We start from the raw sequence: 13,480 nt of genomic DNA, 5'->3' as shown, positions 1-13,480 counted from the left end.
CATCCGGTCCCATCACTTCATGGGAAATAGATGGAGAAACAGTGGAAACAGTGTCAGATTTTATTTTTCTAGACTCCAAAACCCCTGCAGGTGGTGATTACAGCCATGAAATTAAAAGACGCTTACTCCTTGGAAGGAAAGTTATGACCAACCTAGATAGGAAGGATATTAAAAAGCAGAGACATTACTTTGCCAACAAAGGTCTGTCTAGTCAAGGCTATGGTTTTTCCAGTGGTCATGCATGGATGTGAGAGTTGGACTGTGAAGAAAGCTGAGCACCGAAGAATTGATGCTTTTGAACTGTGGTGTTGGAGAAGAAGAGTCCCTTGGACTGCAAGGAGATCCAACTAGTCCATCCTAGAGGAGAGCAGTCCTGGGTGTTCATTGGAAGGACCGATGCTGAAGATGAAACTCCAAATACTTTGGCCACCTCATGCGAAGAGTTGACTCGTTGGAAAAGACCCTGATGCTGGGAGGGGTTGGGGGCAGGAGGAGAAGGGGATGACAGAGGATGAGATGGCTGGATGGCATCACCAACTTGATGGACATGAGTTTGAGTAAACTCCGGGAGTTGGTGATGGACAGGGAGGCCTGGCATTGCGATTCATGGGGTCGCAATGAGTCGGACACAACTGAGCAACTGAACTGAACTGATAACGAATGTACTTGACATCTCTAGTCTTAATCAGACTGGTTTATCCACAGTGAATTGCACAGATGGCTTTCTTTTTTCCCCAAATAAAATGAAATTAGATGTGTTATTTGGCAGTTTTTGCGTGACCTTATTTAACCTTAGACCACAGCCACTTTAGGGCTTCTGTTAGCTTGTTTTTAGTATTTGTGCTGAGGCCAGTCTGCAGACTAAATTAGATGACAAAATACATGTATTTATTTAGGCCACCAAATACAGAATTGTTTTGGATCTGAGTTCCCTGATCTGATGATCTCTGTCTTCTAATATTTTTCCTGTTGACTATAGATAACTCCGTTATCAATTATTGTAAGCAGAAAATACCTAAACATTATAAATAAATCCTGAAAGAGTTGGTAAGCACAGTAGCACAGTTTCCTTTAGCTAGAAGCATCATACCTATTCACTTCTAAACTTGCTTTCGTGAGTGCACAGGCTGCCCTGATGACTCAGACGGCAAAGCCTCTGCCTGCAATGCGGGAGACCCAGGTTCAGTCCCTAGGTTAGGCAGATCTTCTGGAGAAGGAAATGGCATCCCACTCCAGTACTCTTGACTGGAAAATCCCATGGATGGAGGAGCCTGGTAGGCTACAGTCCATGGGATCGCAAAGAGTCAGACACGACTAAGCGACTTCACTTTACTTCATCTTCGTGAGTGCACAGTTCAAAGAAAAATCTGTATTTATCCTTTAAACAAAAGGAACTGTTTTAAAATGTAACTTTTGTGTGGATTTCCAGATTTGTGTAGGTTTTCTTAGAATTATTTTTTCCTGATTTTTAAAAAACATTTTTTGTTGTGGTAAAAATATACATAAAATTTTACCATTTAAACCCTTTTTAAGTGTATGGCATTAATTATGTTCACATTGTTGTGCAAATGTCACCATCCATCTTCAGAACTTTTTCATATTTTCATTTGAAACTGTACCTAATGTTTCTTTTTGATAGTTTCTTAATCAAAAAGTAATTCTATAAATAAATAAGTTTAAAAGTGGTATTAAGGATCAGGAGTAGGGAAGATACAAATACATGTGTATGTGCAATTTTTGTGTGTAAACGATTGTAGGACTACCTTTTATTAATCATTGTTCCTTGACCTCTACTTTTAGAACATTCTAAAAAAACTGCCAAAGTGACTTAAATTCTATAGTGTCTTCTCGTAGCTTTTTTTGTTTTGTTTCTTAAATCATACTGTGATACTCTGTGTAGGATTTTGACTCAATAGAACCACATCTTCCTATATATTTAGGTAGAATTTACAGAGAAAAGAATTTCCGATTTCAAATGCATGGTTCTGTGTTGTACAGTTGTACACAGTTGTTTAATTACCACCACGTTTATGACACAACATTTCCATTTCCCCCAGAAGCTTTCTCATGCTCCTGTGCAATCGGTTCCTTTTCTCCACCTCTGACCTCTAGCAACCATTGTGATCTGGTCTTTGCCACTAGTTTTCCCTTTTCTAGAACTCCATATTAGTGGCATCTTAGAATATGCATGTAGTATTTTGGTTCACATTCTTTCCCGTAGTGTGATTTTGAGATTTGTCCATGTTGTTGGAGATATTATAGTTCCTACTTATTGCTCAGTAGTATTTGTTGATTTGGTAAAACACCATTCACCGGTTGATAAATATTTGCAATGTTTCTAGTCTTTGGCTCTTATTAAAAGACTGCTGTGAATTTGAGAATGCAGATTTTTATGTGGACATTCATTTTCATACTTAGGAATGGGATTGCTGGATCATATGGGAAGGGTAAATTTAACTTTTTATAAGAAACTGCCAGACTTTTCTAAAGTGGCTGTAACATATTGCATTCCTCATGAGAAATTTAAGAGTTTTAGTTACTCCACATCTTCTCCAACACTTGATATTTTCAGTCTTTTTAATTTTAGCTATTCTAGTGGGTGTGTAGTGGTATTTTGTTGTGATTTTAGTTTTATTTTTCCTGATGACTAATGATGTTGAAAATCTTTCCATGTGCTTAGTATATCTTTTTTGGGTGAAACATCTGTTCAAATCTCTTGCTATTTTAAAATCAGGTCATTTGTCCTGTTATAACTGAGTCATAAGAGATATATAATATTCTGGATATTAGTCCTTTATCATATGTATGTTTTACAGATATTTTCTCCCTGTCTGTACTTTGCCTTTTAATTTTCTTAATGTCTTTTGAAGTATAAATGTTTTAACTTGTGACCAAGTCTAATTTATTCTTTTTTCTTTTATGACTTATGTCTTTTATACCCTACCTAAAAAAATATTTGCCTAGCCCAGAGTCACAAAGATTTTCCTGTTTCCTTCTAGGTGTTTTAATGATTTTAGCTTTTTCAGTGAGACCTATTATTACTCATTCTGAGTTAATGTTTGTATATATGGTATGAGGTAAGCTTTGTTTATATTTTTTTCTTTGTGGATATCCAATTATTCTAGCATGGTTTGTTGAAAGGAGTATCCTTGTCCCATGGAATTACTTTAGCACTTTTGTAAAATCAGTTAACTGTATATGCTTGGGTCCATTTCTAGACTCTGTATCTTTTTTCCCACTGATCTAAATATCTATTAGTCCATCCATATCAGTCTTGAATTAAGTGATATTAAGTCCCGAAATCAGGCAGTATAAGTCTTTCAGCTTTGTTCTTTTTCAAAATTGTTTTGAATATTTTAGATATTTTGCATTTCCATGTGAATTTCAAAATCATGTTGTCAATTTCTAAAAAAAAAAATAGCCTATGGAGATACTGATTGGGATTATGTTGAAATCTATACATCAGTTTGGAGAGTTTGACTTCTTAATAGTATCAAGTCTTTTAATCCATCAAGATTGTGTCTCTGTACATTTATTTAGTTCTTAATGTTAGCAGTGACTTTGCAGTGTACAAGTCTTGCACATTTCTTGTTAAATTTACTCATAAGTATTTCTTGTTTTTAATGCTCTTGTAAATTATAGTCTTTCAAATTTTAATTCCCAGTTGTCCATTGATGTCATACAGAAATACAGCTTTTTCTGATAACTTGAGATTCTTGCTAAATTCACATGTGATTTCTAGTAGCTTTTTTGGTAAATTCCGTAAGGTTTCCTACATGGTCGGTCATGTGATCTGCAAAAAAAGATTTTTTCCTTCTTCCTCCAAACTATGTACCTTTTATTTTTTCTGAGAGCAGTAGCTAGGACTTCTTGTATGATGTTGAAAAGAAGTGTGAGATCCTTGTCTCACTCCTAATCTTGTGACAAAAGCAGTTAGCCTTTCCCTGTTAAGTATGATATTAGCTGTGGGTTTTTAATAGATGCTCTATATTCAGTTCCTTTCTATTTTTAGCTTGCTGAGAATTTTCATCATCACAGGGTATTTATTAAATTCTGTCAAATACTTTTTCTGCATTATTGATAATAATCCTGCTAAAAATATCTGTTGGTAGCAGGACTTTATTTTATTACAACATTATTATTTATTATCATTTATTCCATGTAATATTATTTCATAAGTTCATTTTATCATTGATCAAACCAAATTGATTAACATTGAAGAATTTGGAAACTTTTGTTCTTGAGTACAGACTTCTAAAGCTTGCCAGCATTCTGCTCTGTGCTTAATTTAAAATCTTATCAGATAACTGCAGTTTTGTTACTTTTTTCTCCTCAGTGCTGAGAAACATTTCATAAAATAAAGTAGTCAAAGGACTATATGTTAAGGGTAGAAGTATTAATAATTTAATAGTTTAGATAAATGGAATCCTAAACATCTGAAACATGGCTTAATATAAGTAGTGAACAAAAGGGAAAAGGAATATTTGATTTGGGGTGAAAAGAGAACTGAAAAATTATGTAAGTTCAGTCAGTAACTAGCATGTGCTATCTGTATATAATAGTTTATTAGATATCATTTAGTTTTTGTTTTAGGAAGGAATATCTTACCTGCTTCAAGAAGGGAGGTGAGGTGTTTAAGGATCTGTAATAAAACATTTAAAATGTATATAATTTTAGGGGGAATTAAATAGATTTGGTGTCTTCAGTAGCTCACTATTATAAGTAAACAGTACTTCTGTCTTATTGTTGGTTTTAGTAGAATAAAGTCTCTTCCCTTTGGCTAGTTTTTGGAATTGGCTTTACGGAAAAGTCAGTTTTGGATGCTGCTTTGATTTGAGGGTTTTTTTTTAAATTGTGTATTTATTTATGGCTCTGTGGGGTCTTTGTTGCTGCGCAAGCTGTCTCTGGTTGCAATGAGTGGGGCTAGTCTTCATTTCAGTCTGAGGGCTTCTCATTCTGGTGGCTTCTCTTGTTTCAGAGTAGGCTTCAGTAGTTGCCATTTCCGGGCTCTAGCTCGATAGTGGTGGCCTACAGGCTGAATTGCTCTGTGGGATGTGGGATCTTTCCCAGATCAGGGATTGAACACATGCCTCCTGCGTTGACAGGTGGATTCTTTACCGCTGAGCCACAAAGGAAGTCCCTGATTGGGGTGTTTTGAAGCTGTTGTATCAAAATGCTAGTAAATTTAGAATTTGATGTGGAGAGTCTACAGTGTTTTGTTTTATGTTTTTGCTCTTGCTTTTAGCTAAGCACATGTTCTATCAATACTTAATTGATATAGGACTTTTATCGCCTGAGTTTTATTTTTAGTGATAATTTTTAAAGTTTTCTTTTTTCTGGCTGTTTTTGAAAGTATGAAAATTCTTATCCTTTGTTCTGGCAATACATTGAAGAGAAAGAATTACTGTAACCTCAGTTAGCCAGAATGTTTGACGTGTAATGCCATGTATGCTGTTTATTTGCCATGTGTGCATTGCTGTGAAATTATGCAAATCAACGGTAGTTTGCTTTATGATTCCCTGGTGGCTCAGGTGGTAAAGAATCCGCCTGCAATTGGGGAGACCTGGGTTTGATCCCTGGGTTGGGAAGATCCCCTGGCGGAAGGCATAGCAGCCCACTCCAGTGTTCTTGCCTGGAGAATCCTGTGGACAGAGGAGCCCGGCAGGGTGGCAAAGAGCCCGACATGACTGGGTGTCTGAGCGCGCACGCGCGCTGCTCTGAAATTATGCAAACCAACTGTAGTTTGCGTTGTGGTTAACCGAAAGAAAAGGTTGTGGTTTTGTTTCTGTCCTTAATGTTGAAACAGGGGGACATAAAGTAGTTTTACACCTGGTTCAAAGCTCTCTTATTTGATTATTCTGGTTTTCAGTTGCTAATAATATTTTTCTTACCTGGATAAGCTTAGGGTTTGAGTTTCATATTTAATTTCAGATAAAGGTGATTGTGTAGGTGTTTTGCAAAACCCTAAAAATAGTATTATTAAGCTTTCTAAGCAGCCATTTACGAAGAGCTCTTTACAATCAAGTTAACATTTGAATGATCTCTTATATAGTATCTTTCAAAATACATAAGCAAGTTTTAAAAAATGTTACTTGAGTTACTTCTAAGTGTTTTTTATACGTGTTAAATATAAAACTATAAAGCATTAAAAATATTGTGCATTCTTGTAAATCATGGTTCTGTTGAAATTAACTGAAAAAGTAGTTAGAGAAACTTGACATCTCAAAGCCACATGCAAAAGTAATTAGGAATTTTACTAAAATATATATATAATATTAAAATTATAAAATATTGAATTTAGAATTTGGTAGCTGCATGTGGATTCTAATTATATCAAAGCATTTGTTACCTGGAATCCTTTCCTCAGGAAATGAATCATTGTAGAACACCGAAGTTTTTAAAATAACCTGAAGGATTGCAGGCTGCAAGTCTTTTTGTATTTAGTCTAATTTTTTTGTTTTGGTCTTTGCTTTTGTGTGACCATCTGTGTAGTGTTCCTGACCTCTTTTTTTTTTTGCTGCAGACACGGTAATGAGTTTGGAATCTAGATAATTGAGTTAAGTGAGAGGCAGGAGGATAGCGTTGGACATTGGGAGTCAGGAATATTTTTGCTGAATTTTTAGAATGAAGAATCATATGGGCATACAGGTATACGAGGAACAAGTCATATTCAAGGTACAAAGGATCAGAGTAGTCTTAGAAACTTTGCCATGGTGATATTTCATGAATGCAAGAAGAGTGGAATAGTATTTTCAAACTTCTAAAGGAGAGAAAATATGTTTCAGGCATTTTATAATCATTCAGATTGTTCTTCAAGTGTAAGGCAAGAGCCAGCTTAAGCCAGAAATAACAGTACTGATGACGCTATTTTAAAGTAAACAAAAATAACTTACCTGAGGACAAAGTCCAGGCACTCCAGGGATAAAACTCAGGAATGGAGACGCCAAAGAAAAGTGGTGTGCATTGACTCCAGTTAAGTAGAATTCTAACACTAGCAACTGGGGAAATTATGATTCCAGACCAGACTATAAATGTTATGAACCTTTAAAAAAGTCTTTGTCAAAGCATTTAAAACTTTCTGATAGTTATAAATGTACAGAGAAATTTTTGAAATAGCTAAAACTAATATTTAGTGTACTGTTATTCAAAATACTAGAGATTTTGGAATTGAAGTATTATTTCTTTGTAAAAACCTCACTAAGGGAAGTTAGAATAGGACTAGCCTTGCTTGCCTTCTTCTTGTTGTATGACTTAAGATACGACATAAATCTGTGCTATACCTGGTGTGGTAGATACAGAAATTTAAAGTTTGGACCCACTTCAAAAATTTTATCCGTTTCCCTCTGTGTCATGAAATTTCTGCAGGCATTATTATGCCACAACCACTTTTTTCATCTACGTGGATAATTTGGTCTTTACTGAATTCCTCTGACTGCATATCTAGATAATGCTTCAGTGACAGCAGTATCAGCATTCCATGGTCAGCTGTTTCTTCTGTTATATCTTTTATGTTCAGTGTGAATTTCACTTTCAGTGTTTCCACTTTTCATTTCTTTGTGAGCTTTCATCCTCATTGGTTAATTTCCTCTTTTGATTATTTTTATAAACTGTCAAACTGTCATGTAGGATTATCACTAGGTGACAATTCATGCTTGCTGTCTGAACTAACAAATACACAGTGATCAGTCACTAGTTCCACTTTGAAAGAAGTGATGTGATTGATCGCTGATCACAGAAAGCATCTGGTATTTACGTAGTGATTTGTGGATGGAAGAACTGGGCACTTCAGTTTGCATTCTATGCGATTATTTAAAAATACAGTGGTACTTGGGATTTGAACCATGTTGCTGAAAGTTTAAATTATGAATCTCAATTTGTGTGTGTATAGTGAAAACATGCAAAGTGAAAACTGTTTATAATAATATAATTGATAAAAATCCCACGTTGAATTAGGGGAAAGGGTGAGTATATTAATCCTGCTATCCTTGTCAGGTAGTCAGTAAGTATTATCTAATATTGAAATATGTAATACAGTGATTCTGGCTTCTAAATGTTTCTTATAGTCACATTTTATTAATTTGGGGGGACTCTTTTAGGGACAGTCCCCTGGTTAAAGAGAATATAAAGTTTAGCAGGCTTTTCTTGTTTCTCTCCTTTTCTAAGATGTACAGCCAAGTAATTGGAGATGTTCTAGTCCAATTTCATTAACGCAGCTATTCAACTTAAAGAACCTACTTCATTGGCTATGACCATGCATGGAGGGCCAACAACATCTCCTGATACTTTGGGTGTTAACATTTTTCCCTTTAAAGCCTGTCTTTATTCCTAATGCCCATGTTATGGTCAGTGCAGCTTCATCTTCTCACTCCACTATTCAGTTTTGGTACTGGAAAATTTCTTATTTTCAAGCTTAGCTATGTATTAAAAATAATTTAAAAAAATTATACATTTCACTGTGTAGTAGACAAGAGGGAGGATTCTTGCGTGTGCTTCATTATCATTTAGACTAGACATAGGCTGTCATGGTTGTTTATCAAAAAAACAATCTACTCAAGCTATAAATATGCCAAGCTATAAAATGCCTATTAGTTGAGTCATTGTGTTGTACACCCGAAACTAACATAATTTGTACATCAACCTATTTCAGTAAAAAGTACCTATTAATATTAAGAAATATATGAGACCTGTGGTGGAAACTGAATTCATAAAAGAAGATTTGAGCTAGTATATTGATAAAGTAGTCCTAGATGAGAAGATTCAGTTGGTCAAAAAATATAAATTCTCCCCAATATAGACTCTTTCAATTAAAATTTCAATGGAATTTTAAGGAAATTTTAAAGTTATCCAGAAGAGTAAACTTGAAAAACTTATTAAGAAAATTTAGAACAAAATAATGGGGGGAGTGAATTGCTTAACCAAGTAGCAAGGCGTGTTGCAAAGACTGATTAACACAATGATTTTGAAGCAGGAAGTAGGTTTGTAAAACAAATAGGTCTGTAGGGCAATAGGGGTAGGAACTAGGTCTGTAGAACAAAGTAGAGGCTATACAAACGTGTGTTCATGTAGACACTTTATAAGCTATATTTCAAGCAGTTAGGGAAAGGATGAATTGTTTAAAAAGTGGTATTTAGGAAATTGGCTACTTGGGGGAGAAAATACAAGTACATTCCTACTTCACATCATAAGCAAAATTAGATTCCAGATGGAGTAAATATCTAGACGTATAAAAAATAAAATTATAAGAGTGCAGTTTTCAGAGACCCAAGATAGCCTTGTTAACCATGCCCCAAATTTAGAAACCATGAAGAGACTAATAGATTTAACTACGTATTTAAAGATTAAAGTAAAAGGTACTGTAAACAAAGTTGAAAGCCAAAGGAAAGATAGGAGAAAAAATGTTTACATAACAATGTATAAGGAGTCAGACAACCAGTGGAAAATAAACAAAGGGTATAAATAGACATTTCTAAAAAGAAATAGCAGTGGCTAATGCAAAAATGGGAAAGAATGGGAAATGCAAGAATGAGAAAGACTAGAGATCTCTTCAAGAAAATTAGAGATACCAAGGGAACATTTCATGCAAAGGTGGGTTCGATAAAGGACAGAAATGGTATGGACCTAACAGAAGCAGAAGATATTAAGAAGAGGTGGCAAGAATACACAGAAGAACCGTACAAAAAAGATCTTCACGACCCAGATAATCACAGTAGTGTGATCACTCACCTAGAGCCAGACATCCTGGAATGTGAAGTCAAGTGGGCCTTAGGAAGCATCACTACAAACACAGCTAGTGGAGGTGATGGAATTCCAGTGGAACTATTTCAAATCCTATAAGATGATGCTGTGAATGTGCGGCACTCAATATGCCAGCAAATTTGGAAAACTCAGCAGTGGCCACAGGACTGGAAAAGGTGTTTTCATTCCAATCCCAAAGAAAAGCAATGCCAAAGAATGCTCAAACTACTGCACAATTGCACTCATCTCACATGCTAGTAAAGTAATGCTCAAAATTCTCCAAGCCAGGCTTCAGCAATACGAGAACCGTGAACTTCCAGATGTTGAAGCTGGTTTTAGAAAAGGCAGAAGAACCAGAGATCAAATTGCCAACATCTGCTGGATCATCGAAAAAGCAAGAGAGTTCCAGAAAAACATCTACTTCTGCTTTATTGACTATTCAAAGCCTTTGACTGTGTGGGTCACAATAAACTGTGGAAAATTCTGAAAGAGATGGGAATACCAGACCACCTGACCTGCCTCTTGAGAAACCTATATGCAGGTCAGGAAGCAACAGTTAGAACTGGACGTGGAACAACAGACTGGTTCCAAATAGGAAAAGGAGTATGTCAGGGCTGTATATTGTCACCCTGCTTACTTTACTTATACGCACATCGTGAGAAACGCTGGGCTGGATGAAGCACGAGCTGGAATCAAGATTGCTGGGAAAAATATTAATAACCTCAGATATGCAGATGATACCACTCTTATGGCAGAAAGTGAAGAGGAACTAAAGAGCCTCTTGATGAAGGTGAAAGAGGAGAGTGACAAAGTTGGCTTAAAACTCAACATTCAGAAAACTAAGATCGTGGCATCTGGTCCCATCACTTCATGGGAAATAGATGGGGCAACAGTGTCAGACCTTATTTTTTGGGGCTCCAAAATCACTGCAGATGGTGACTGCAGCCATGAAATTAAAAGACACTTACTCCTTGGAAGGAAAGTTATGATCAACCTAGACAGCATATTAAAAAGCAGAGGCATTACTTTGCCAACAAAGGTCCGTCTCATCAAGGCTATGGTTTTTCCAGTGGTTATGTATGGATATGAGAGTTGGACTGTGAAGAAAGCTGAGTGCTGAAGAATTGATGCTTTTGAACTGTGGTGTTGGAGAAGACTCTTGAGAGTCCCTTAGACTGCAAGGAGATCCAACCAATCCGTCCTAAAGGAGATCAGTCCTGGGTGTTCATTGGAAGGACTGATGCTGAAGCTGAAACTCCAATACTTTGGCCACCTCATGCGAAGAGTTGACTCATTGGAAAAGACCCTGATACTGGGAGGGATTGGGGGCAGGAGGAGAAGGGGACGACAGAGGATGAGATGGCTGGATGGCATCACCAACTCGATGGGCATGAGTTTGAGTAATCTCCGGGAGTTTGTGATACACAGGGAGGCCTGGCGTGCTGAGATTCATGGGGTCACAGAGAGTCGGACACGACTGAGCGACTGAACTGAATGCAAAAAGATATTTATCCTCATTTGTAATGAAACTTGAGATACCATTTTTTATCCAGGACATTGGCAAAATGTGAACTGTTGACCATTGCCTGAGAGTGTTGTTAAGATTGTATATCTTTGTCTTCAGTTTGATATAGTAGCTAGCATATATGAAGGGGCTTCCCTGGTACCTCAGCTGATAAAGAATCTGCCTGCAATGCAGGAGACCCCGGCACGATTTCCTGGGTTGGGAAGATCCCCCAGAAGAGGGAGAGGCTACCCACTCTATTGTTCTTTGGCTTCCCTGGTGGCTCAGACGGTAAAGAATCTGCCTGCAGTGCGGGTGCCCTGGGTTCAGTCCCTGGGTTGGGAAGAGCCCGTGGAGGAGGGCATGGCAACGCACTCCAGTATTCTTGCCTGGAGAATCCCCATGGACAGAGGAGCCTGGTGGGCTACAGTCCATGGGGTCGAAAAGAGTTGGATATGACTGATAAGTTGGATAAACACAGCACAGAAAAAATGAAATATCCATATCTTTGACCCACTGGGTCTGGTTTTAGAGATTTAATCCATAGAATACAAGCATATGTACAAGAGATATGGACATATAGCTGTTTATTGAAGCATTGTTTATACAGTAAAAAATTGAGTTCAACCTACATGTCCATCAGTACCCATACTTTGGAATACCGTAAGGAGCAGGTCCTATGCAGTGTGTGGGCTCTGGAATCAGGTTGCCACGTTTGCATTTTGGATCCATCATTTACTGGTTGCATGACATAGGCTTACTTAATTTCTCCGGCCCTCAGTTTTCTCATCTATAAAACAGAAATAATGGAATTTGTTTAATGTGATAAATTAAATAAACTAAAATATATAGAACAGTGCTTAGAACGTAAGTACTCAATAATATTAGTTAATATTAAACTATCACTATGCAGTTATAAAACTATCACTATGCAATTCTGTAGAATTGCAGCATGAAAAACCCCAGAGTGATTTAAGTGAACACATTTTAGGACAGTGTGTGCACATGGTATGAGTACCTATTTGTAAATGAAATGTTTAAATGATGTATGTGCATGTATTTCTATGTGTGTGGATAGGTCTGGAATGATAAATGCCAGTTCTAACAGCGGTTATCTCTCTGGGAAGTGAAATTGGGTGGAGGGGAAACGGATTGTTATTAGAGTTTTAAGGAAATATTGTCTTGTATTTTACAAGTACATATTTGTAGCTAAAAAGTTTTCTTTTAAGGTTTCATGGACTGTAAGAATAGTAAAACTTTTGATTAATTTTTGTTAAACTGAAAAGTTATGTTCTCTAAAAGATGTGCACTTTCCTCTTACTTTCCTTAGTGACTCACTAAGACTTTCCTTGCAGGAACATGCTTACCCAGCGGATGAACTCATGCCTTTGACCTGCAGAGGTCGGGTTAGAGGCCAGGAGCCAAGTCGGGGTGATGTTGATGATGCCTTGGGAAAGTGAGTATTAACAAAGGGTATAACATGGCATCTCAAAGTTCTCAAGTCTTAAGGCATCTTAGAGGCAGTGTGTAATTGTGTATCTGGGAATTGGTTAAATTTCAAAGACTGCTTTAAGTATTACATTAAATTCCTTTATTCCTTTCTGTTATCTTTTGTACAATATTAATCAGTTTACCTCTTAGATCAGTGAAAAGTTGAGTCGTTAAGATGAATGTGACTTTTAGAATGTATATAGTCATTGACACTTAAAAGGTGTTGATGCGTTGATATTTTTTATTTGCTTTTAAAAGAGCTAATGAATATTTCTGTTCACTTGGAAAGATTTGTAGTTATGCCTAATGTGAATGCGGTGTTAAGGCTTTTCAGGTTCTTTTAGTGTTTTGTAGGTTACATGGTGCTGTAGATGCATGAAAGTGCTAGTTAATGGAACAATGGAAACTGCCAGTCAGTCAGTAGGGTGCAGATAATGTCTTATATGTTCATGGATACAAATATTCAGAATTCTAATGTTTTGTATCTCACTATTCTTGTTTCATAGATTTTCCCTGACACTGATTGATTCTTTGGACACTCTTGTGGTAGGTTTGATTCTTCTTAAATTATTTTATAAGTTTCATAATATGTGTGCTTAAGTACTAGGAATATAATTGTAGTACAGTAAGTCTGAAATAGAAGCTTTCAGAATTTAAGATAATTTGATTCTTTGCTTCAAAATAAATCTTTCATACTGTTGATAATGTCATGTGAATGTCAAGTGAAATTATGTAGAATCATGGAGATAC

At 36.4% G+C, this 13,480-nt stretch overlaps 1 protein-coding gene across 2 annotated transcripts in view; it reads left to right on the top strand.

Annotated features, from left to right (window-relative positions):
- Positions 1–13,480, top strand: part of EDEM3 (ER degradation enhancing alpha-mannosidase like protein 3) — a 72,704-nt gene that overhangs the window by 12,805 nt on the left and 46,419 nt on the right. For both annotated transcript variants that reach the window (XM_043923281.1, XM_043923280.1), the window contains exons 3-4: positions 12,595–12,695; positions 13,237–13,276. In XM_043923281.1, coding sequence (XP_043779216.1) covers positions 12,595–12,695; positions 13,237–13,276 — 141 coding nt within the window. The remainder of the gene's footprint in view (positions 1–12,594; positions 12,696–13,236; positions 13,277–13,480) is intronic.

The sequence above is a fragment of the Cervus elaphus genome, chromosome 14 (assembly GCF_910594005.1).
Source record: "Cervus elaphus chromosome 14, mCerEla1.1, whole genome shotgun sequence".
NCBI lineage: Eukaryota > Metazoa > Chordata > Mammalia > Artiodactyla > Cervidae > Cervus > Cervus elaphus.
Note: the sequence above shows the minus strand (reverse complement) of the source record. Positions and strands in the feature narration are given on the sequence as shown.